Here is a 26376-nt window from a genome sequence, read left to right as displayed (position 1 = left end):
TCATTTCATTACTGTAATGAGCAAGAAGTGAAATTGATTTTGAAATTTTCTATGAGAGTAATGAGGCTCATTTGAGGAGAAAGAAGCCGTTTTAATGAGACTCCAGTTACATCACTTTGCAGGCAGGTTTAGAACACGCCTATAAAACAAATGTGTAGAAATGATTATAAAGCTAAATAAATGTGACTGTTTAACTTCTATTATTATGTTTAATTGCGTGATTGTGAACATAGAAATTTAATATGGGAAAAACTATGAAGGACAAGATGAAGACACAAACTGAGCTAAGATGGAGATCTTGGAATATGCTAACTAATCCGCAATGAGGGGAGAACAACACATACAGTACAATTACTGCATCCAGTTTCTGGAGAGCGAACACATGAAGAATACAGATGCACTGTTTATTCACACCAATCTAACAGGCAAAATACCATTTAGTAGTGGCATCACCTTGTTGGAGGAGAGGAAACATTGCTTCATTTAGTTACATTTTTTAATTTGCAGAATGTTAAAGATATCCTGGGAAACAATAATTATAGAAAAATCTTGCGATGGGCTCAGAAGAGCCGCGACGATCAGGCCAGAGTACCCCCCTACTTCGACTGCACTTGCTCTGACCACACCCATATTTGAACTCAGCCTTCAATTTGATCTCAGATAACACATCTGTAAAGTTTCAAAATTGTATCTTGCACAGTTGCAATGTGGTTGGTATTAGATAGCCTTGGATGTAGTTGGGCTGCATTGGCTTAATTTTCTGTTCTTTTTCTATTTTCTGTCTTGTATGTGTTCTATTCTTTGTTTTAATGTTAATATTTTTATTTTTCATAAAAGGTCTTCTTTGAGCTACTTGGTCACAAATATTGTTTTTTCAGTTCCTTTTATCAAGAGGACAATAAAAAGGCTGTGTTGTGACAAAGTGGCTAACCTTGCCCAGGAAGTGTTTCCGGAAGATCATGGCTGTTGTGTTACATTCGAGCTTGGTGCGGGTGTTTGGAGACAGAGGCTGCAGCTGCTCTGTTTCCAATGTGTCACTCATCTCATGGTTAGTCCCTTCAATCCAGTAACCCCCAAACTGTGGCAGGAGGATGAGAGGAAAGGGGCTTCTTCTGCCCAACACCTGCCCCACAACGCAAAATAACAAAGGGTTGAGCAACATAATGGTTTAAATGTGAAAGTAATTTCACAAAAGCACTAATTGTGAAAAGTGCTACTGCAGCACATAATGTTCTTACCTCATGGACACTTGGATATGGAATGTAGTCCTCCTCAGTCTAAAAAACAAAATAGAAAAAATCTCTGTTTCTCCATCAAAAAGTAAAAATAACTACACTGTCCAACTCTGTAATCTCAAAGGACACTGATTCAGAGTCCTTGCATAACTGTAATGCAGTAAAAATCCGTTTGGCAACTCCATATGAATCAATACATTGCTTGATAAAAGTTTTGATAGTTTAAAAATACTGTATTGCATCATTTTCATATTCTGTTAAAATCTTTGCTGAATCCTAACTAACTCTGTTGGTATAAAAGCATTGCACTGCATTATGAATAATACTGTTCTACTGTGTGCTAAAATAATCAGCATGTCTGGCTGAGCAAGATATGGTGGGACAATGACCGCATCGTGTGAACAATACTGTCCACGGGGAGTGGACTCATACCTTGAGTGGGGGAGGAAAGGTGCATCTCTGCTCATCCATCCTGTCTCCCTACAAGGGGAGAGGGTGAGATAAGAAAACCAGAGAGAGAAAAGGGTCACGCTCACTCATCAACACACACAGCGGCTGGTTACGTTTGTTTTTTTTAAAAAGATAACACTTTATTGTCCATTTGCACAGAAATTTGTCTTGCAGTACAAGCTCCAACAATTATCCATGAAGACATGAGACAACGCAAATACATGAATTCAAACATTGGTCATTGATTAGACATACAAAACAATTTACATGATAATAATGTCCTTTAAGACTACAACCAAACAGAAAATGATCAACCTCATTACATAATTTCCCTATGAGACATGCAGCAGGCAACCAAGCAAAGTCAGAGAAGGACAGATGGAGAGATACAGAAAGAGATATATTACACACACACACACGCACACACACACGCATGCACACACGCATGCACGCGCACACACACACACACACACACACACACACACACACACACACACACACACACACACACACACACACACACACACACACACACACACACACAAACACAAACACAAACATACACACACACAGCGGATACTGAAAATACTATTAAAGGATGCTAAATAGCAGGCATTTGGGAGTGACTGAACCATCTGTTAGCACGCAGAGGAAGTGTGGTAATAAGACCCCAGGGATTAAAAAAGATACTGAGCTAAGTGACGCTCCTGCACTGAAACACCCACTGGACCTGAGGTGTGTTTGTGTGAAAGAGAGGAAGAACGCAGATCAAGAAATGCAGTGATACTAAATCGGGGCTAGGTGATGGCGCCTTGGGTGGCATCACAGAAGACGATACATCACGTCACTACATAGTCTGACTATGGAAAAACCCAGTCCTGCATCACACTCCCTGCTGAAGAGAGATATTTCTTTTTAAAATATTCAGTTACGCTAACAGACACTCCCAGACGTGAACGATGTCGTGGTCACTGAAAGCTTTTATGACTCTAATTAATTCAGATACTGACGCACATACAGGCACTAAAACATTAGGAGGTTCAATAAGCTCTATCAGGCTGTTATGTGTGGGGTCGCATTATTAAAATGAACACCCTTTCAAAGCCGTCAGAAATTAGGAGACAGTATTTGAGGTGAGATAATAAGCTTACAGCACTGTCAGCCAATGTTACAACCAGAATGTTAGAAACACATATAATGCTCTGACAAATCTCCTCTGAAACAATCAGACTCAATATCCTTCTTATGCACAGGATGTACAAAAGTAATTGTAGCCGAGGAGAGGGCCAAAAGTACTGCAGAATTAGCAAGAGGCACACTCACTGGTAGGTTAGTTGCTTGGTGAGTACACATCTTAGAAATACGAAGATTAACGCGCCATCTTACCTGCATCTTTTCAATCATTTCAAATAAATCTGGTGTCTGGGGAGAGGAGAGTGAGACGAAATGTTTTGAGATCATTGGTTGGGTGCTGAGGTAAAGTTTTTTTTATTTTTTAACAGAAGTGAGTCCATCACTTGTTATGTGGGGCCCATACCACCGATGTGTGTGTGTTAATTATATTATGCATGAACTAAAATAAATCCAAATAGACTTATTTGGGATTTTGACAGAACATGACAGTCCTCTGTATTTAACCAGCTGGGAGCTTCCAAATCGAAGTAATGTGACATTTTCTGTAGTGGACTTCAAAAGCATGTCATCTCTTTAAAGTGTAATTTCGGCGCAAAATCATCCCATGGTCTTTTTCAGCAATTATATACATCAGATAAGCCATCGAGACACTTTTTTTCCATGTATGAACTATTAACGGAGAAATCCGGTAGAGTCGCTAACAGTCGGACGTGGCTTACACTGATTAGCTCGGGGCAGTAAGGTGAAGGCATTAAAACGTCACATTTTACACATAAAATGAAGCACCAACAACGTAGTTAGCGAACCCGGACTTACCAACTGGCCTCAGTACCAGCTCCTCTCATAGTAAAGTCCATTTAAGTGGATTACCAAAGTCAATCCAAAAGGAAGGAGTTATTGGTGTTTTGTTTTATGTGTAGGGATTCTTCTCATGCTGCTGTAGAGGTTTGCTGTTATTTTGAGCAGTATTAGTGGTTGAAAAAGCTGTTTTAATGCCTTCACCTTAACGCCCAAAGTTAATCAGTGTTAGCCATGTTCAGCTGTTAGCGACTCTTCCCTATTTCTCCGTTAATAGTTCATACATGAAAAAAAACTGCCTCAATGGATTATTAGATGTATGTAAGTGCTGAAAAGGAAAGAGGGATGATTTCGCGCCAGAATTACACTTTAGGTTCACGTTTATCAGCAATTCACATAAAATTAGGAAAATGCATGACATTGTCAGGTGAAAAAATGGTTTTAACTATGATTTTGCTGCAAAAGAGGGTTCTTAGGATCACAAACAGAACATTAAGGTAAAACATTTCAGCAAATATTGAACATTGTCATTCAGGGAACTGTTGTCAGTTGATTATATTTACTTAGATTTATTTGAATCAACATTTTACCTGTTTGCAGCCTGTGGTCTCTTGCCTCTCCCTTGTGGTTTGTCACACCATTACACAACCATGTGCGACAGACCGGCTTTTCTCTGTTAAACACCTGCCCAGTTCTATAGATACCAACCACAGCTGTTGGGGTATTGTCCTTTAAATCATACAACGCTAGCATGCATCAGTTGAGCAGGACGACTAACTCCTGCAGAAAATGATGAATTAACAACAGCCCGTGGAAACACCAGTCTGAGGTACTCAAGTGAAGACTGAAAGGTTCAGCCAGGACACAGTCAAACAGTTTGTGTACAGAGCAATCTCGTCTTAGCTTTCAGTGTGAGTATGAGTAAAGTCCTCCACCATGTGCAAACAATAGTCTGCCACAAACCCTGAAAGTAAATAACCCAAGCTTCAACAACATTAACCAGAGATTAGCACAAGAGGAGCTGAGCTTCATGTTATCTTTGGACTCAAACAACAACCGCATTAGCCATTGAACTGTCTCCATTTAAAATAAAGCATGGGTATTTCTCTGGTTGTTTATACCAAAAGAAACACCTGATAATAGAACTAGACATAGCTCATCATTTCAATGAACAAGCAACTGGGACTTTCAGATGTTGCATTCACAGCTTTAATCTCAGTTTAGAGAGTTGTCCAAGCTGGCAAATTCCCTCAATAGTTTGCCATCTAGTGATGTTTTCCACCCAGCATGTTTCTTAAGTAAAGCTACTTACATGGCTTGGTTGTTTCCAGTGTGCCTTTGTCACCATTGGAGCGCTGAAGTGGCTGTCATGATGTTTAGCCATTTTTTACTTTCCTCACCCCGGCGTCCTGCGGTTTCTCAACTGACTTCAACCGATTTGGATTCAACTCACTGTCTGACTGCTGTGCCTTTGTCAAATTGTAGACAGTTGACTTTGTCCCACTGTGACACCCGCGGTAAAACTGCATCCCCGCTAAATGCAACCATGACTGACAAAGAGTTGGACAAGATCCACAGGCTCTCTCAGTGTGTGCTCTAAACATACAACATTATCAGCAAGTGTATGGCTCAGGTTGCACGCAAAGGCAGCTGCTTGAAGTTTAGAGCGGTAATCCTCTGACTGTGGTGAGGTGTCTTGTCCTCTGTTGATCCTTCCTTGTCACTGTGTAGCAGTTCCGGAAGAAATCCAAACCACGTCTGTCTTTATCACTGACCATATCTTGACTTAGGCTGACAGGTGGCCAGAGGTGGAGTCCAACTGTAAACATTGATTCACAGAGGAAGTATACATGGGCAGTCCCAATCGTATACTATAATGAGTGTTAAAAAGTAAGCTATCATCAGCTGTGTGCAAAATTATGTGTAAAATAAAGAGACTGATAGAGTAAATGAGACAAATGTTTCTAGAAGAATCTGAATAAACATGCAAACTGAAGTGGAAGTTGTAAGAAACAGAAAGCAGACGTCACATTTGAGCAGAAAGACATTTAGCACAGATGACCGTGATGAGTGGAGGAGGCGTGGGGGTCCACAGGGAGCTTGGTTAGCGTACAGTGCAGGTGTTAGTGCTCAGAGACCTTTTATTATGAGAGCTAATAGGCTCGTCATTATGACAAGTTGCTCTCCTCAGGAGCATTCTCACAGAGCTCATTATAACCTTGAACAGCTCCAAAAGACTGAAGAATATCATTTGAACTTTTTCTTTGATGCACAGTATGGTCTTAGACGACAAACAGGTTGTATGGTAACACTAGCACAAACACCAGTGTGACAGTGTGTGTGTGTGTGTGTGTGTGTGCGTGCGTGCGTGCGTGCGTGCGTGTGTGTGTGTGTGTGCGTGTGTGTGTGTGTATGTCCTGAAGCTGTTTATTTAAGAGTACTGTTTAAGCACAGGGTGCCTAATATCCCAGGATGGTCTTGTCTTGACACATTCACCATTATTTTTTAATTAGCTTGTGATCAGGAACTGTGAAGCAAACGGTGATGACTATCATGACTATGATGTGTAATATCTCTTAGGAATCTGCAACATCATTAATATGCCACTAAAGCCAGTGAAAGAAGTACCCAGATATTTTATTAAAGTAAAAATGGCAAGTCCTCAGTGTAAAAATACTCTGTTACAAGTAAAAGTCCTGCGTTCAAAAACTTACTTAAAGTAATAATCTCATTATCTGTTGAGTCACTATCAATCACTGAATACAATGGTTTTTGAGCCTAATAGCTCCTGCCGTATTGTGAACTGAGTGTCTGTGGTGACATTCCTAAGGAAAATCACAAACGGCGCAGAGTTACTGAAAAAATTTCCATCACTCAGCAGTGGCTGGACCGCTAGAGAGAGCGGGCGGAGCTAACGCAAATGACTCTTCAACTGGCAACTAAATTCACACAGGAGATTGTAACTTTTAGTAAAAGTACAAAAATGTAAGCATTAAAGGTAAGCCGCCTCAGACAGATTATGCAGAATGGCCCATTTCAGCATCACATGTATTATATCCCTGTATTATAATTGGTGCTGCATTAATGTGCAAACATCTGAATCTGAAACTAGCAACAAGAAGTATACAGTAGCATACAATGGAAAATCTCAAGAGCCTCAGTACTTTCAGTACAGCGTTTGAGTACAGCAGTGTGGTTTGAATTAGGCAGTGACCATAAGACCTGGTTGGGGTTAATTGCAGATTGACCTGGTTTTCACAGGGCTCTGATTAAAGTGATACTCTCTTCTGAGTCTTGCCCCACTAAGCCCTTATTATACCAGGGTACCATGCTCACCCTCAATATTCTCATCAATATTCTCCTTTTCCTGAAGTTCAAATGAAGGGGGTTGAATTAAATGGGGCTACAGAGATTAATTATGCCCTTAACACCAAGTCTGTTTGTGAAAGTAAATGTCCAATTACAAAGTGATTCTGCTATTTATCCCTCAGGACGTGAAGATCAGTGGGGTAATGTCACTAAATACATTGACTCAAGTGCAATTTTGACATACTTTTACTTTTCAATTGCTAATTTCTACTTCTACTTCATGGAAGCCCATATTTTACTCCACTGCATTTATTTCACGGTTTTAGTTCATTTTTAGACGCAGATTAATTATTTTTATTTTATTAAAGCAAAGGATTAAGATAGCTGGCAGTTCAGTTGAAATAAGCTGAAACATTAGTAATGCTTACACAAACATGCATCACTGAAACGCCCCATTCTGCTTGAATAATTATGTTACTTTTGATACTTTAAGTATATTTGAATTACTTTTGTACTTAAGTAAGATTTTAAATGCAGAACTTTTAGTTGTAGAAGAGTATTTTTACACTGTGGTATTGCTACTTTAGTTTGATGCTTTTAGTGGTTGTATGTGGCTTCCGTGTCATGTAAATCTTTCTGTAGACAACAGAAGATCAAAAATCCTCTCCTCATGTCTGACTAATTGTAACAAGTAAGTCACAGCACCTACAGATGGTGTGTGTTGCAGGGATCAGGAGTGACTGTGTAACAACCCAACCTCGAAATTCCACTTTAATCCCTTTCCCTTCCCACTCCCGCTGCTCTACTCAGATCCAGTCAGATTGCGAGAAGTGTAAGCCCCATCCAAAGTGTGAGAGACTTTATGAAACCAATCTGACGTGAGTGAGATTCTATCCACGCTTAATCACCACACAGCTCAGCTTGGTTCAGTTTCTAAGTTCCCAAAATATCCCCGGCAGGTTTTTCCATGTGAAGTCGCTCATTATGATGATAAGAAGTGCCAAAAGGGGGTGATGGATATGAAAGGTAATAGATTTATTTAAATAATTTCCTCAACTTTTTCTCTTTAAACTATGAATCTACAATCACAGACATTTAGTATTTCCTTGTATAATTTCCTCTAAAACAATAGATCAAGCTTAGCTGATTCAAAAATGCTAAAAAATATACGTATATATATATATATATGTATATATATATTATAATAATAATATTTTTTAATGAACTGGGGAGAACCTGAATGAAATCCATTTTGCCATGTATCTTACAAGATATATAGAAGAAAATGTATTGCAGGCTAAACAATACACTTTAGATGAGCAGAAAGTAAAAGTGGCTCATTGCTTTGGATGCCATAAACACAACAATTAAAACCCCACACAAAGAGTGATGAAACATCACTGACTTTCCAATTTGGTGACACATCCCCCCTGATGTTGGGGGATAGAGAAGTTTGTCTTTTAATTTAAAAATGACAATTGCTATGTTTTGTTTGCCTTTGATGGAAATTGTCGTCACCAAGCTGACAATATCCTGCTAAAAATAGATTTGTATTAATTGAATCAGGCGAGCGTAGTCATCCCAGACATGAAGCTCTGTGCACTCTAATTACACAAGTTAAACAAAAGAAGACAAGTATAAAAATCAGTAACACAGCAAAGCAGAAAGTCTGAAGTCTAACATGAATGGTTAAATACAGACAGAACAGAGAACAAGTGTTTTCAGACAGAAGAAGGTGCAGAGACATGTAGGATATCTACACGTATTGTGACTTAAATAGATTAATCACCGGATTAATAAGATGAGCAGAGATGTCTAAAGATCGAAGAGAGAAGGGTCACGCAGAGGTTCATCAGATAAGGTTGTTGTCCTCCTACCTTATGGATCGGTGACGTGGTGTATGGGAGTGTCGGCTGGAACAGCTGGGGCTCTATTGTTGCAGAAATTCGGGGGTCACTCCCATCTTGTTTCCTACAATCAGACAGATGCAACAGAACATTCAGTCAGAAAAGGGTCACTCAGTTTGAGATCAAGCGGGAGGACAAACAAAGGGGGATGCCTCAGGAAATGATGCTGGTCTCATTTTTTATCAACAGAATGCATTTGTATGGAGTAGTGGTCTGAGGCATTGCATTGGCCTTAAGCAGGTTTCTTGTTATTAAAATGAGGATTTTTTATTAAATTATCTTAATTATCTGTGGGACTCTAGAGAGTGAAGTGGTAAAATCTGGTAACATCTAAAACACATGTACTACAAACCTGAAATTATCTAGACATTATCTGACCGGCGCAGCAATGTGAGAACGCAAATGTCCGAACCAGTTGGACCGGACATCAAATCGTGTTTACCCTGCCAGCTCCCCAGGACAATGTCTGCGTAATGTCTGACTGAGCCCATGTGTGAGAATTCACAGCGAGCGAGTGGGTCCTGATGGATGATCATCATGCAGCTAGTGCAAAACCGAAGGAAAATAAACATTCAAGGGAGAAGAAGAAGGATGATTTATACAAATGACGGCCATGAAATGATGAACCGCAATAGAAACGGTTGTTTATGATCAAATTATTAACCGGCTATGGGACCACAATGTAATCCACATCATGTCCTGCCTCCTGCACGAGTATTTCCCGTAAGTAAGAACGCGTTTGACATGGACAACAACAATTTCTGCACCTGATTCATCGGACATTGTCCGGAGTTCATATGAGAAAACACACAAAAATTTAAATTTAAGATTTTCCAATTTATGGCACTGTAAAAAGCAAAGAACACAAGCTACAATTAAAATCAAGATCTCTGTATGAATCGATTCAAGAACTGTACACTTTATTTTCTCACTGGGAATCGTTTTGTCTAAAATACATACAGGTAGATAGAAATTAAATAGGCTTAAATCTTGTGCCCTGATGCTTTCCAAACCACTAAATTCATTCATTTCAAGTTGCAAATGTCTACAATAACCGTCTAGGAGCATACAAGTTATAACTGACACACAAAAAGTCCATTTTTTTCCAAAATGAATCAAGATGTGTTCCTCTGTGCAGGTGCTTCATTTCTTTTAGTGCACTTGCTGCTGCTTCATAAACACTTGGGAGATCTCGGGACACAATACCCATAATTTCACATTTATTACAAGACAGCAGGGGAGAGTAGCACACTGCTAATGCAAAACATAACAAGAGCAATACAACAATACAACTGCATGCATCCTTCGGTCTAATATCAATATCTCTAACAGGACGGCTTTATCTCCACAGGACCACTGATCAATACCCCCACTGGGATTATAGAGACCTAGTGACACTGACAACTGGCCAATTTGCTCAGCAGCCTTTAAGGTTGCGTGATCCATTCAATCTATTTCAAACAGAGTGAACGATCGGTATGAAAGTGGATCTGAAATGCTCATAAAGCAGTGATAATGCAAAGTGAAACATGTATATTGCTGTCTGCAGGGATCAAAAAACGCTAAGATGCAACAGCCACAATGAAACACGTATCATATCTGTGTTTCCAAGGTGAAGTGTCCTCCACAGAAAAGCTCCACATGCAGGGAAATATAGACAACTCTTGAGCTTGAAAAACAAAAATTGTTCAGTTGGATATAGTGCGGCGATATAGTGCTGAGGATGAAGATCAGACAAACAGTCGAAATGGAGTGTACTCAGAATCAAATAGTAGGTGAAGAAAAGAGAGTGTGAATCATTAACACACACCGCTGCCTGGTATTGCACAAGTGAATCGTTACTGAATGAAAGCCCTCAAATAATTATGAATCTTTTCTCAACAGGCAACATGAATGAGGCGCCCCAGCAGCAGCAGCAGCAGCAGCAGCAGCAGCAGCAGCAGCAGCAGCAGCAGCTCTCCTGTGGGAGAACGGGAAACAACTGGGCATCAGCTGCCCTGAACTCTTAATTAGAGCTCATGCACAATAGATGGATGACACACAGAAACACACACATACATACATCAGTGTGAAGGAAAATGCTTTCATTTCTAACAGTTGGTTTAAAGATTAGATTGTTCCAAAGCATCGGTCTGTCTTAAGTTGCAGTAATAATAACTATAACCCCATATTAATTGGTGACACCATCTACATTCCACTCCCTGCATCAAAACACATATAACTGTAAAAGTGACAGAAGAAATGTCCAGTACAAACTGATCTTTTTCTCACAAGCATGTTGTGCCGCACACATTGCATGCTGCTGCTGACACACACCTGCCTGTTCTGCGTGGCATTACCATGTAAGCCCTCCTGCAGATCAGTTTGCATCACTAAGCCACAGCTTCATCCCAACACCACAACAAATTACATAACACACCCCAGCTGCTGGTTGGCGATGCACCACAGATATCAGCGGCGCGAAGAAGTCACAGCATGTTATCTGAGCGACCTGATGTCCTACGCGGAGCGGGGCAGCAAACTTACTCACACGGTGGCAGCTGGGCGCTCCCTGGGAAGTCCGGACAGTGACCAGCACTCTGGCAGATGACTCACTGTCTACGCTTCTTCTCTAGTTAAGCTCCCTCCCTCTCTCTCTCTCTCTCTTTGTGTTTACTCTTCTCTCTCCAGCTTCAGTCAGCTCACTTGCTGCTGTCCGTCAGTCGTTCACCTGCTGGTCTCACTCTCAGTTCTTTAGAGTGCCGCACACTCCCAGTGAGCATCCTCTCTGCCGCTGATTCTCCTCCCTCCCGCTCTCTCCTCCCACTCAGTCTCTCACACACACACATATGTGCTTTTAGTTGTCACTTCCTCCATCTCCACCCTCTTTGTCTGGTCTCAAGCTGCACACACGCATGATCTGGTCCAGAATCCGGTACCCTAACAGCCCCCCCCCCCCCCCCCCCCCCCCCACCAATCACCAGTAACATCACCACCCTTATCCCTGTTAAAGCGGGAGACCCTCCCCCATCATCCACTTAAGGGACTACTGAAGTCTGCCGCTCAGAGAGAGAAAGGAAAGCTGGGCAGATTAGGGTAACGGGGGTTGCCTTCAGTCCCCACACTGCCTCATGTGCCAGCTAGGGCTGTTGCTGTGGCAACCACATCAGCCACACGTGAAAAAAACCCCGTAACACCCACATTCAAATTCATGTTCATTATGATATGACTAGAATAAGGTGATTATGTCCAACATTAAGATCCCAAAGGTGAACAGGCGCTGCAGCCTCCATAATACTCATTGTGCAGGATGAGAAAGCGTGTGTGGATGTTTTTAATTACTGTAATGAGTCTCATTCAATCCCCAGTGAACATGTGCGTTTCCTCCACTAAGCTACCATCCACAGTTCCCAGCAGACCTGTGACTAATGCCACCAATAGCGCCTCTTCCTGCTTAATCCCTGCTAAACAATATTCTATGGAGCAGAAAAGTGTCAACTCATTCGTCCAGCTTCTCTATGAACAAGTCTGTACCTGCGACTTAAGTGTGTGTGTGTGTGTGTGTGTGTATGTGTGTGTGTGTGTGTGTGTGTGTGTGTGTGTGTGTGTCTGTGTGTGTGTGTGTGTGTGTGTGTGTGTGTGTGTGTGTGTGTGTGTGTGTGTGTGTGTGTGTGTGTGTGTGTGTGTGTTTGTTTGTGTGTGTGTCAGACATGAAGAGATAACAAGGGATTACAGCACAGTTCTCATACTGTGCTCCATTAAGAGGTGCGTATTGTGATAAACAAAACAACTAATCCTCTCACTATCCAAAGCTTACTGGTAAAAAAGAAGAAAAAAAACTGTATTATATTATTGGACAAAACTTTAATATTGTCCAGATTAGTAGTAATTTGTAGAGATGTCCTGCTGTAGTGGGACAATAATCTCTCTCTATCTCTCTGTAAAGCCTCTTGAGCAAAGACTGCAGATGTTATATTTGCGGGTCAAAATGTTTTTGGCTCAGGACCGGGAGGGAGAGGGGTTAAAAAATGAACATGTTGTCTTTGAGGACTTTTGTCATTAGAGTTTATAGATGATAACACATTACCGGATAAGAGCAGTGTCAAGTAATATTTTAACGTGGATCACTGAAGCTGGTTCCTGTCAAATCAAAGTCACATGCGTTTAGGCCGGCAGTCTTGGATCTCACTGAGGACTCAGCACTCCTGCATGCTGCTGACCAAATAATAAATGATAGTAGAAGAAGAAGAGAAATCCTGAGCCATGAGGAGCTTTATTTTTATCTATTTGAGAGTATCCTTCCCGCTCCAATGTGCAGAATCCCACAGTAAATCCCTTCCGACCGGCCCACGCTGCTCACAGGGATTCCCATCCCATTAGCCTGGTGAAATGACCTGTGGTTACTCCCCTCTCCTGCCCCCACCCCTCGTATCCTCTGAGAATTGCTGCTCTCCTGAAATTTCCCGATCTCCTGCCCTTGTACTACCTCTCTCACTTTCAGCTCTTTGACTGCTATTTTTGCCAACCAAGAACAGTTAGATAACGTCTACAGTAGCTGCATTCGGTAATTCCCAAAAGGATTAGGGCAACAGTGTGTGTTCATTATTCATCGAGTTTCAATAATATATTCAAATTCCTACAAATTAAAAATGATCTGAATCATGCTGTTACCCCGAACAAAATAAATACTGCGAGCAGCTAAGAATGTAATCTGTATGATGCATGTATGAGGTGTGTGTGTGTGTGTGTGTGTGTGTGTATGTGTGTGTGTGTGTGTGTGTGTGTGTGTGTGTGTGTGTGTGTGTGTGTGATTGACTAAATAGTGACCCCGAAGGGACGGTTCAAGGTTTAAGAATCCAATCACAGACACATTATACACTATCACATGTCAGAGATCTCCAGAAGGCAAAATGGCTGCTGCTCTGAAATATGAATGAATGGTTATTTATGCAAACACACTGAGCGTCTCCCACAGGTTGAGATTTAATTAGCAGTGGTCGACCTGCATGAACAGCAAGAGACCGCTGAAACACAGCACTGGATTCATGAGCTGACTGTAAATCCATTACAGCTGGAAATGCCTCTGATTTTGACTAAAATGCTGGTATTGGTATCAGCGAGTATTGCAATTCTATGCACTAAACCGATACCACATAATTTAAAGTAGTTTATTTATGTTCTTTTCCCATTATGACTGACTGTTAAACAAGATCCTAAAAAGAAAGTTTCATGGCATTCATTCTCTAGATGTATTTTAGGGTGACCAGACATCCCCGTTTTCCGTGACCTGTCCCAGGCTACTACTGTCCCGGAAATGTCCCGGTTTTCCCTGTGACTGAAAGCTCAGAAAATGGAATATAGTAAAAAAAAAAAACGACACGTATAGTTGGCCACCCTACTACTCGCACAGGCTGAAGCCAGAACAAGCACTGCCAGCCCAGAGCTCAGGGCAGAAGTCCCATATTTCTGGTATTTTGATCGGAGGAATAGCTACGCGGAGGAATATTATTTTCCCTTTCTGAGAGGCAGCTACAATTCATGCTTCCATTCAGACAGCTGTAGTACACACAGCAGAAATATCATTGATAGGATAGGCTAACCAAAGGTGTTCTTGTCTTACCATTTATCACCTCTGTTCTATGTTATTTAACGTTTGATTTATGTGAATTAATTATCTATAATGCATGTGATAAAACAGATCTTTTTGTCTGTCAGCCACAGCTATTGCTAACATGATTAGCAGAGATGCAACTAACTACTGTCTAGTACCACAGTACGGCACACAGTTTTATTATTATGCCATTTCAGTGTCACTTTAGCTCCTTAGACCTAGTTGGTAACTTGTGATAAATAAAATCAACAGAAAATTATTATAAACTTTTCATCACAAACTTGTGCCAGCCTTTCTGTGTCAGTGATGACGAGTGATGCCACTAACGCTTTGGTCTACTTAGTAATGCGACACTAATCTGACTACTTTTTCTCACCACTGAGTAGGCTAGTCTAACGTGTTACTATTACCAAATCAGTGGTCAGATCAAAGTTACTTATAGAAGTCCCCTGCGTTACTGTGCGTGAAAGACCCACCTCTTGATTGTATATATTCTTGAGCTGAGTTGTGTTTGCTCTGACAAGACGTCTTCCTCCAGTTGCATTAGCATGGATAAAATGATTAGAGCTAAACAATCTGTAGAATAATATTCCAATAGCAGCAGGGAGAACCAAATGTTTAAAAAGTCTTTTGTTCAAAATGGGTCGGCTACATATTATATCCAGTTTAGTTTGGCTCTGGTGAAGACAGGTACACTTGTAAGCAGATGAACAACTGTGTGGTTGTCGATGAATGACATAATTCCATTATGGCCTTTTGAACATTGTATTATTCTTGTATTAGGAATGGGAAAATGCATGCATTGTCCCAGCAGAGTTTCCTGACCTCGTTTCAATAAAATATAAATAAATAAATAAATATTTTGAGTCCCTTTATCTGAAGATGCTCATTGTTCAAGCAGCAAAATGTTGGCTGACGGAGGTCAGACTTCTCTGCTTGTTTTAGATTTGTTAAAACCCTCCTTCAGTCACTCTAAGCAAATTTCACTGTGTTAATCAAGCCCATAGTTTGTTTGCAAGGCAAAGCAGGAGTGCCAACTGCTTCCTAACATTTGAAGAAACTTTACATCCCCACCAGGATTTATCTGCAGTACGCCTGAACCCCACTGTGACTGTGATTGTGACTTGTTTAATAATCATGCAGCTTCCTTTTCAAATGTCTTGTTTTGAACTGGGTAATTGGGCTACGACATTAGGAGGGCCCGTAAAGCAGATATGAAAGGTAAACATGACGCTTACCATGACCTCTTTCTCACAGTAGATTCTCTCCTGTTTGCAGGCCAGTGACAACAAAGGCACAAAGATAATCACACAAAGATTAACATAATTGAAATAGACTTACCGATGCATTAAAATAGTGGAACCAGTGCAGTTCCACATACACAACTAGAAGGGCACTCAGAGAGCGATGTCCTCCATCAAGGCCAAACACCCTATCTCACAATGTTGATCCATAATCAAATTACAGTTTGACCTGATGGTGGTTAGGGGATGACTACGGTTATGAATTCATCCTGACCAGGACATGAACGCCTGTGCCAAATTTTGTGGGAATCTGTCTAAAAATTGTGTAGACATTTTATGAAGAAAAACAAAAAAGCCAAGGCGAAAGAGCAAAAAATCAAGGTATCACCAAAGACAGTAGGATTCATCCTTTGTCTGAGGTTTTTGATCCAGTAGCTGAGATATAAGGCTGGAGGAAAGTGGTGCCATCCCCATAGAGCCCCACTGGCCTAAAATGTGTTAAATTCTGTATTGGAATAAATAGAAATGGATAATATGACCCTGACACCTCGCCTTCTTGTCAGCGTCCACCTACTGAACTTAATGTTTGACCTCAATTCATTTACAAGCACTGTCACCAATCCCCAAACACAAATCATTAAACAAGCGAGCTGTCTATAACGTGTGTGAAAATGTACTCCAGAGGTCAGACACCATCACATTCAACCGCGCTGCTCAGTGATCTTGTTTCCCCTGTCTCATCATATATTACAGCGATGACACTGAAGAGCTCTAATATTAGGAGCTGACTACCCTGTTAGATTTTTTTTTTTTTTCAAATTTGCCATGAAGTAGCAACACCTGCTGCCTCGCCTACCATCAGTCCTCCAACTGCCAGAGACACGAGGAACACATGTGCGATGAATTACCACACAAATAGACCCTGGAATTGCTCTGTTCTCAGGGTCATCCTTCCCTACCCCCCTCAGGCTGACCTGAAGCACTCACACAAATGGGGGGATGATTGTCTCTGGTGTGACACCATTTCTCCAAGCAGTGCTTATATGAGTTACTTGTCTTGTGTGTATGTGGCTTCACTATGGGCCTCAAAGGCAATGCTTCCAGATGAAAAGATTTGATTTACACTCAAAAACAAAGTATTATTTTGTTCAGCTAAATATATTGTATATAAGATGCAAGCATAGCATTTTATATAAGTATTAATTATATGTTTGTCTGTTCTCACCGGAAAAAATGACATCATAGGTGGATTGTGCCAGCAGCTTTGACGGCCCATTTACGGCTGATGTTAGGCGCCGCTTTCGGTTGGTTGTAATTAGGGAACAAGTAAATAAGGTGAAGAAGACCCAAACTCTGCGTAGGAAAGAAAGTTGTGGCGGTGGAAGGGTCATTAAACACAAGACTTTTACACAGGAGACAGGAGTTTGTGTCCTGTGTAAAACCAAAAGACAACATTGACAAAGACAAGTGAATCAACTTCTGTCTGTGACGTAGTTACCTTCGTGACTCATTTTAAGCTAGCCTGGCTATTGCCAGACCAAGTTCAATCGTAGATTAAACTTGGTCTGGGAAGGCTGCTGTCCTTTTTTCAGCACAAGAGGTGGGTGGTTCAAATGGCTGCATGCAACTGGACAGTCCTTCAACCAATCAGACCAACGGATGACCTCCATTTGTTTCTCCACTAGCGGGGCTAATTGGTAGATTAAACATTTGAATCAAATACTTCTTTTCTTTGGAAGAATTGCTCCAGAGCAAGTTTCTGCTCAGTTGTCAAAGAAAACTTGCCACTGAAATCAGTTAAAACGGGTAGCAGTTGCTGTGCTTCGGTGACCGCCATGAATGAAATTGTAAATACAAAGCTGCTTGCGATGCTTCACTGTAGTCATCATGTTTAACCAGCCAATAGGTGCAGGGCGAACTCAAACCGCCAACAGAAGGGGGTGGGGATACCCAGTCTAGTTTTAAGCTAATGCATGTTCTTTTTCTTACCCTAAGTGTTTTTAGTGCAGTCACATGACAGTGTTAAATAGAACGGTCTTATATGTTGTTGATGGAGTCACTGGCAATTGCCCTGTTCTGTCGTTTAAGTATCAGGACATGTTGGAAAAACCACTGGCCCAATTTTCATTAAATCTGGTGGAAGGGTGTCACATGGGCCAAGGAAGAACCCACTTATTTTTGGATCAGATCAGAATCACAGTGCAGTTGCACAAATCATTTTTCCCTTTCGTTAACAGTGTGAGATAGGGCATTTGTCCTTGGCAAAGGTCTGCGCTCTCCGAGTGCCCTTCTAGCTCAGTGTGTGAGAGGGAAGGAAGAAAAAACCTTCTCCAGGACTTGCAAAACATTCTGGGCCTTTTTGTCCGATAGATATAGAGGTCACAGACGCCACAATCAGACAAAAGCAAATATTGGACAAAACTCGAAAAGCAGATAAGTCTGAGAAGCTGTTTGTTCCCCAGGGAACTATACCTCTGAAAGTCCTTTTGTGCGAACAAACAAGTCAGATATGGAAATCATATTCAGTGGTTCTTATCAAGTCATTAGAACACACCAGCTGTTGTAACTGTTCTTTAAGGTATGCACTACTGTATTCATGGGAAGAATAGAAAAATGGCGGTACAATCAAACGCTACATGATTGGAATGATAAATAATAAATAAAATATCCAGGGATCTGATGCGTGAGGAGACTCCTTGATGGGTTCTCTTGAGCCCACACGTCCCCTGACAGCTGGCCATATTCAGTATGCATTAATAGGCCTGGTACAGCAGGTGTCTTTGAATAAAGCATGTTCACTCTACCAGTAGGTCCAGATTTCCAGCTTGCTTATCTCTCACAATGTCACTGTTCAGATTTCCTTGGAAACACGCCCCCCTGGGGAAATCACAGCGATGCAGATGTGCTTTTCCACCAACAGGGGGTCACTGCAGTGTCATTTTGTCCTCTTTTGTGTCTGATATCAGAGCTACTAGTGCATTCCTTGACATTAAACATTATCTAGTTTGAGCTATAAAGTGAAAATTCCTCCCATCAATCAAGACACAAGCAACCACAATAAGATCATGCATTTCCTCTCCCATGGGGAGAAAAAAACCCAGGAAGAAAGTGAGGAATAGAAAGTCTTCTTCTTCCCATTGAGTTATCACACCATCCTCAACATGACATGTGTCAATAAATAGGCACCACAGGGGATATAAACACCCTCAAATATACACTCAGGGATATACCCATCTATAAACACAAGGAATAGAAACCCTGACAGCATCTTGAACACCTGAAGTCCTGTCTTCTGAAGAAACTGCAGCTCCAAGAGACTGTCTGAAGGCAAAGAAGTGACCTTTAAACAAGCTGGCAGAACAACTTTGCCCCTGAAAGGCTTCAAGAATCAGATAAAGTCAAAGGGAAGTGTCCCGTCAAAGTTGCCAGGCACTCATCTCAACCTTCAACAGCCTGCTGTCATCGGAGCTTTCTGCTTTTTTTTAAAGACATCTTGTGCGGATGGTGGATGACATGTTAGGATTTGGATTATTGAGACGAGTAGATCCTGGGGCGAGCTTGTCACATTGGTGCTATATTTGGTCAGACAGCAGGAGACTCACACAGAGACAGTCTGATCTGGCTTGACAGTTTGCTCTCCCACTACGTCCGCTCTTCCAGACAACTCAGCTTGACACACATGAGATGAGCGCGCACAAGCAAACTGACACCCGGCACTGGCTTCACGACGCATGTGCAGAGGAGACAGACAGAGGATGATGTAGAGTGACATCTCATGGGAAATCAGTGAACACAAACAGAGTAGTGTGTACATTCACACCTCTTAAGTGTTTATGGGGAGAAATGGGACACAAAAGGATAAAAAAAGGACTAGAATTTAGAAAGCATCATAAAAATAGAACGACGTATTGTATCACACAAATTGGAATAAATAGCAAGGTCATTCAGCAGCATTAAAATAACCTGTTTTTGGAACGACATTACACACTGAACAAAAAAGAAGATATCTGATCCCCCCCCAAAAAAAGAAAACTTTGTTGCTGTCGAAACTGCCACATGAGGAAAAGTCTCTTGAGTTTCTGTAGTATATCCGACTTGAGGACCTATTGCTTGTTATTATTATTTTAATTATTGATGAAAGGATATTGCAGACTGCGCCTGCGCTATGTATTTCCTGCAACTTTTCACCACTAGAGGGCAGAGGGAAGGGCAAAACCAACACAACCATTCAACACTGCTTCTGCTCAAGAGTCTCTCCAAAGACATTTTAAAATATGTGAAGAATCTTATTAATGAATTAATAATCAACTTAAAAATCTTTGTTGACCAAGACCAAAATGACCAATTAACTAACTTACTAAAATGACTAAGAGGGGGCAGCCCTAATTTCCGCATTCACCTCTGCAAAATGCATGTTGGAACATGATTGGTTGCAGGGTTAAAGCAGACTGGAATGATCCAGAACTGCGTTCCAGCACCTTGGCTTAATTAATAATAATAATAATAATAATAATAATAATAATAATAATAATAATAATAATAATAATAATAATAATAAACATTTGAGTGTCTGTTGTCACTGGAGAGAAAATGCTTCCAATAGCCCTATAGAGTGGCCTCCCGGAAAGTTTCAGGGCACGCCCTCTCAAATGGCTATTCACTTGCCATGTTTCCATTACAAAAAAACGGCCAGAGAGGGATTTACGAGACTCCGGAGGTGAGGTATCACTCTGAAACGGTTGGGATCGCCGGTGATCAGCTGATCAGTGATACAGTGGCGCACTGCTCTTCCTCTAAGTGAGAAATACAGAATAGTTGTAGTTTGAGTTAAGGTGGCCCGTATGATTCACAACTTCAACTTATGTACAAGTAACATGAAAGAACACACTCCACCTTAAAGATTTGAGGCGCTGTAAAAGTGTTTGTTTTTGCAGTACGGTGTGTGTGTGTGTGTGTGTGTGTGTGTGTGTGTGTGTGTGTGTGTGAGTGTGTGTGTGTGTGTGTGTGTGTGTGTGTGTGTGTGTGTGTGTGTGTGTGTGTGTGTGTGTGTGTGTGTGTGTGTGTGTGTGAGTGTGTGTGTGTGTGTGTGTGTGTGTGTGTGTGTGTGTGTGTGTGTGTGTGTGCGCGCACATTTGTATGTAAGAGAGAGAGAGAGAGGGGTATGGAGCATGCAGCAAAGCAGCACGGGTCGGAAATTCAATCTAGAATCCGTGCACAAATCATTTTCTGCACTGTGTTCTTCTACACCACTGGATAAAAGTGTCTACTCTACTTCACCGTGTTGTGGTGGCGTCTGTACAACCACACGTCACATCCCGCTGAGAGCTGCATCCAATCAGCCATCGGGTATGTCTCTAGGGACAAAAGAGGCCCTCCTCTCTGACAGGGCCATTTTCTACTCGGTCAAACGGCCTCCTGAGCGACTCACTCACATGCAAATTAGGGGCGTTTTTTCTGAGATACACCTGCCTCATTCAAGGTAGTCGACCATAGTGGAAATGCACCTATAGACGCTAGCCTTCAAACCGCTTCAAACTGACTCTGTAGATCAATGTAGCCACGGTGTGTTTTCAGCAGAGTGACCTTATAGGACAACAAGACACCATTTAGAAAATGGTCTTTTAAATATTACTTTACCTGTCAGTAACTGGTCATGTTGTAATTTAGGAGGCAGTTTAGCCTTGTGTGCTCTGAATAATCTGGCATGCAGTTAACACACCAGTCTTTTAGCTTGAATGAAAACTCAAATCCTGGCATTTTGTGTTCTTCACTACTGCTTTAGAAGAAAGTGTTGTTTTAAATCAAGTGTTGTGAGATCAATGTGAAGGTGATGAAGGTTAGGGTTAGGTGAGGACAAGTAAACTTTCCTCCTTCAGCAATGAATGTGAGAGCAGCCTTCTAGCGCCAAACTCTGCGCAATGAGGCTCAAAAGAGATGTAACAATACAATACCCTTTTGAGTGTGTGGGGGGGGGGGGGTTAAGTCGTTGCTGCATGAAATATACTGTATTTTGGAAGAAACTAAATGAATGTGATGGGTTAGAAAAGGCTGATATCCTAACTGATGTCAAGTCCTTTACCGTCCAGCCTGAATAGCTAGCAAAAGTAGCTTAGTGGGATGTTTCAACAGTGCAGACCTACCCTGCATGAAGGTCAGGTGATCTTAAGCATGGATAAAAAAGTGGGATCAGTGGCAAAGTTGTTTTAAAGAATGGACAGGAAGTTATACAATGGACAACCTGCCATAATAATCCATCATGCTCCAGGGACAGAGAGCCAGAGTGCACTTTGTGTCTGGATACATGTACATATGTGTGTAGGAGCGAGAGAAAGAGAGACGCTCTTATACAACATCTCAGTATAGCCATTATCCACACTAACCCTCCTCTCCCATTTCTGACCATCAGGGGAGCTTAGCAAGAAAGGATTACAACCAATTACAGGCCTCCCCCGAAGAGCGCAGAGACAGGGCTCAAGGATCATCTGTTTATTTGTGCATGACCAGATGGAAGATGGTCATTTAACATTTAATCAACAGGAGTCAAAGGATCAAGACTAAGCATTTCCAGACGTTAATTACATGTAACAGGTCAGGCATCATCGCTCACTGAGTACACATTTGAGAACTTTTCTCTTTCAAATCGAGGAAAGAATCAGTGGAATAATGACATAATATAGTATGAAATTTAAATTTAACTTATATATTATAATTATTTATAAAATTCCATTTTCTGGGACTATGAGTATGAGCCAGCAGGCAGGAAAACTCGGTGGCTCATGTAGGGTTTGTCACGAAATCTGATTTTTATCATCTCAAAAATAAAGGTAAAGTGCAGGGACTAACACGTGTACGGCGCAGTGTACGGCGCAGTGTACGGCGCAGTGTACGGCGTAGTGTACGGCGTAGTGTACGGCGTAGTGTACGGCGTAGTGTACGGCGTGGTGTACGGCGTAGTGTACGGCGTGGTGTACGGCGTAGTGTACAGCGTAGTGTACGGCGTAGTGTTCTGCGTAGTGTACGGCGTAGTGTACGGCGTAGTGTACGGCGTGGTGTACGGCGTAGTGTACGGCGTAGTGTACGGCGTGGTGTACGGCGTAGTGTACGGCGTAGTGTACGGCGTAGTGTACGGCGTAGTGTACGGCGTAGTGTACGGCGTAGTGTTCTGCGTAGTGTACGGCGTAGTGTACGGCGTAGTGTACGGCGTAGTGTACGGCGTGGTGTACGGCGTAGTGTACGGCGTAGTGTACGGCGTGGTGTACGGCGTAGTGTACGGCGTAGTGTACGGTGTAGTGTACGGCGCAGTGTTCTGCGTAGTGTACGGCGTAGTGTACGGGGTTGTGTAGGCCATAGCGTACGGCATAGTGTAGGCTGTAGTGTACGGCGAAGTGTATGGCGTTGTGTACGGCATAGTGTACAGCATAGTGTACGGCATAGTGTATGCCGTAGTGTACATCGAAGTGTACGCCGCAGTGTATGGCGTGGTGTAAGCTGTGGTTTTGCTGGCTGCCATTTTTTAAAATCTGGGGCTAGTGAATATGCAGTCAGTATTAACAGTGGCCTGTGCAGGATGATTTTGCACTAGTGAAAGTTCTCTCTGACCAATCGGTGGTCTGCAGGCTTGTAACTTCTAGTATTGGCTCAGCTCGCTTGGAACTTTAACGGAGGTGCCGTTTTGTACCATGCAGGATTTTATTCTCTTTTTTTTGGTGAGGTAGCTTTTAGTTCATATGCTCCAAGACCTTATAACGTACGTTATACGTACAGCACTAACCTGTATAAAAGGTGCTATACAAATAAAGTTTGATTGATATAGATAATCCTCCACATTTTGAAGGATTGCATGCATCAGGCAGGTAGATTCAACTCTTGAGTAGCATATGATCATGCAGTCATGCGGTTATCATCAAAACTATCTTCAGGCAGGTTAAAAAGAAACTCACCAGAATTTTCTTGGCCTTCCAATTCGGAAAGGTGAGCACGGCATTTTTCGCCAGGTTATGATGCTGTTACAGTTTTGCCGTCGGAGGATCTAATTCACTGCTCTAATTTCCAGTCACATCCTGTCCAACATACAGTACCTGGAGGAAGATTTTGACTCTGGCCCTCCCAGTTATTTTTCTTTTTAAATCTAACTTTTGTCCTTAGGCTTAACAGAGTCCTTTCTAAAAGTAGCACAGGTTTTGTTGTTAGAAATTGGTCTGTCCTGCTGGGTATGAACACTGATAGTAATGTAATATAATTCAAGTTCTATTAACACAGTGGGAAAAGATCCTCCAAATAAATTCATCGCTGTCTGTTGAATTCCTCCTTTCTTTGAAGAAGCGCATGACTCTGACAAAGGAACAGGGCTGACAGGACCAAGAGTGACTGCTGAACTCTAAATTTATTTTGTTTTGCAGACATCACACTGTTCTCTTCATTCTCTTCCTGTCATTTCATCTCATCCACTCACTTCCTTTGTCCTTATTCCATCTCTTCACGCCCACAGTTCTTTTATCTCCTGTGCTGTGTTGTATCCTCTTTTAGATTCTCCAGTGCTCTCTCCTCTTCTTTTTTGACCGGGAGGTACAGTTGTTCTGTTACAGTCTGCTGCAGTGGGAGCCCGACGGCCAGACTGCAGTCCCTGCAAACAAGCCCAGCCACTGCTGAGTAATGCAGGCCTAGCTGCAAAGAGAGACCCTCCTGTATCTGTATTCCAGAGGGAAGGAGTGATGATACTGCGGCGAGGCACTGTTTAACCTGCTGCGGTCAGACAGAAGGGGGTTGAGGGCCAGACACTCGTGCCACCACACCTAAAGCATTCAGGAATGGAGCGGTCTATCTGCAGTGGCAAGAGACGTGCATGCTCAGCTCCCTGCCTGCCACCACGTGCCACTCACAGCAGCAGCCCAACCTTGCCAGCACTGCAGAGATAGCAGCACAAACTGGGTATCTGTTTCCTCCACTGCTGCCCATCTGCTCTGCCTTTCACTGGCTCATTCATCTTACTCTCACACTACTCGGTGGACCGATTCACACATTCAAAACGTAACTGTCTGAGTCAGCGACATTGAACACCACTCCGGAGAGCTTTCAGAATTGTAGTCCACTGTTTTTGTTTATCAAAAATAAAAAAGGGATAACATTTTGAATGACTAAAATAGATACCAAATTGTCATTGTCTCAGTGTGCAGTCATAATTCACCATATTTATTGACAGAAGGAAAACTCACCATAAGCTTCTGGCTTTGGTGAATGTCTTGTCCACACTGAAAAAAAATATAAAAATGAAGCTATTATAAACAGCAAAAATAAAGCTAGTATAAACAGCATTATTAATATTTTGTACCTACAAGGCATGGCAAATATATGTATACACACATTTCACAGCCAAAGTGTTTTACAGGTAAAAGCACCAAAAACAAATGACAGAAACAATCAAAGCAAGCAAAAGCACACAGAGTCAAACCAATAAAAGAAACTGACTATTACATTGAACACTTAGATCTTTAGCTTGGTCTTAGCCCTCAGGCAATTTGTTCCATTTGTGCAGCAAAAGCTAAAGGCAGCAAGGACTTTTATTTTGAAGAACCACTAGAATGCGACTCACAGATGCAACAAATGCCCCCAGTAAAGTTAGAGTAAGAAGTAAGTTAGAGTGAGAATAATAACTAAATGGCTAGATTCTAGTCCGTCAACTACAGCGGAGTATTAGGGCCACTGTTAGGGAAAAATACAATAATCTGAGATTTTGAGAATTTAGATGTAATAATAAAATAGGTTGCCTTGAGTCATATTATTAGATTTTTATATTTTAAATTCCACCATAAATTGGGGGATAACCACTAGACCCCCCACTTAAAATGTGCCCCCCCTAATGTTGAAGGAAACTGCACCCTTGGCTGAAGCTGTCTGTTTTAGACTGACCGACCTGATCGTAGTAGTCTGCTAGAGATAAAAGCATGTACACGTTTCTCTACATGCATTTAAGTTTACCCGGACTGATTTAAGTGTGAAACGTACACAGGGAAAGTGGATGATGCTTTCCACTTACAAGACGTCAACTGAACTGAGAGAGGTTGGTTATGCAGTGGGCTGGGTTGCCCTGAAATAACTCCTGCCATCTGTTGTAGTAGAATCTCTGAGGATGAAAGCATGATTACTAGCTTGGTGTTTCTTGAGACAAAATGAGTTTCGTCCTGGTTTGAAATTGAGAGGCTCATTATTCTGTCAGTCAAGAATAAACTATCTTCTGTCCTTAAGTCCCTCTGGCTAAACAGATTTGAGCGGTTCTCTCTGCAAACAATAACCAGATGAGGCAGCGTTGGAAACTCAGAGAGATGCACAGTGCGGTTTCTCCCTACAGATGGCACTGTGTGTGCAGGAGAGACCTCATGTCTGGCAGGTGAAATCCATTAAAAAAACCTGGCTCATCAACCTGATAGACATTTATCGTGACTTTTAAGTCCACAAGAAAAGATTTTTAACAGCCGGACACACAAAAAGCAATAATTCTAATCAGAAAACATCAAAATCACAAACTTCTCTTGGGAAGCGGCACTTAACTTCACTGGCAACAACAAAGTGGATATTTGATACTGATAAGTGTTGCACTATGGCCCAGTGAATGACTCATTGCTGTGGCTCTGTCTCTTGTGATAGCTGCTGGTGGTGACAGAGAGAAAAGGGAATGTTAAATATGTCTGTCAGTGCTCCTGCAGCTGCCTCCA

General features: G+C 41.8%; 1 protein-coding gene across 1 annotated transcript in view; it reads right to left on the bottom strand.

Moving 5' to 3' along the window:
• The window catches only part of rap1gapa (RAP1 GTPase activating protein a), a 37898-nt gene extending 12988 nt beyond the window's left edge, over positions 1-24910 (bottom strand). The window contains exons 1-5 of the mRNA XM_083919630.1: positions 24880-24910; positions 8804-8897; positions 1668-1715; positions 1239-1277; positions 932-1123 (exon numbers count right to left, since the gene is read on the bottom strand). Coding sequence (XP_083775756.1) covers positions 932-1123; positions 1239-1277; positions 1668-1706 — 270 coding nt within the window. The 5' untranslated portion in view covers positions 1707-1715; positions 8804-8897; positions 24880-24910. The remainder of the gene's footprint in view (positions 1-931; positions 1124-1238; positions 1278-1667; positions 1716-8803; positions 8898-24879) is intronic.
• Positions 24911-26376: the final 1466 nt, after the last annotated feature.

This window comes from Echiichthys vipera (assembly GCF_963691815.1).
Source record: "Echiichthys vipera genome assembly, chromosome: 9".
In the NCBI taxonomy this organism is placed as follows: domain Eukaryota; kingdom Metazoa; phylum Chordata; class Actinopteri; order Perciformes; family Trachinidae; genus Echiichthys; species Echiichthys vipera.
Note: the sequence above shows the minus strand (reverse complement) of the source record. Positions and strands in the feature narration are given on the sequence as shown.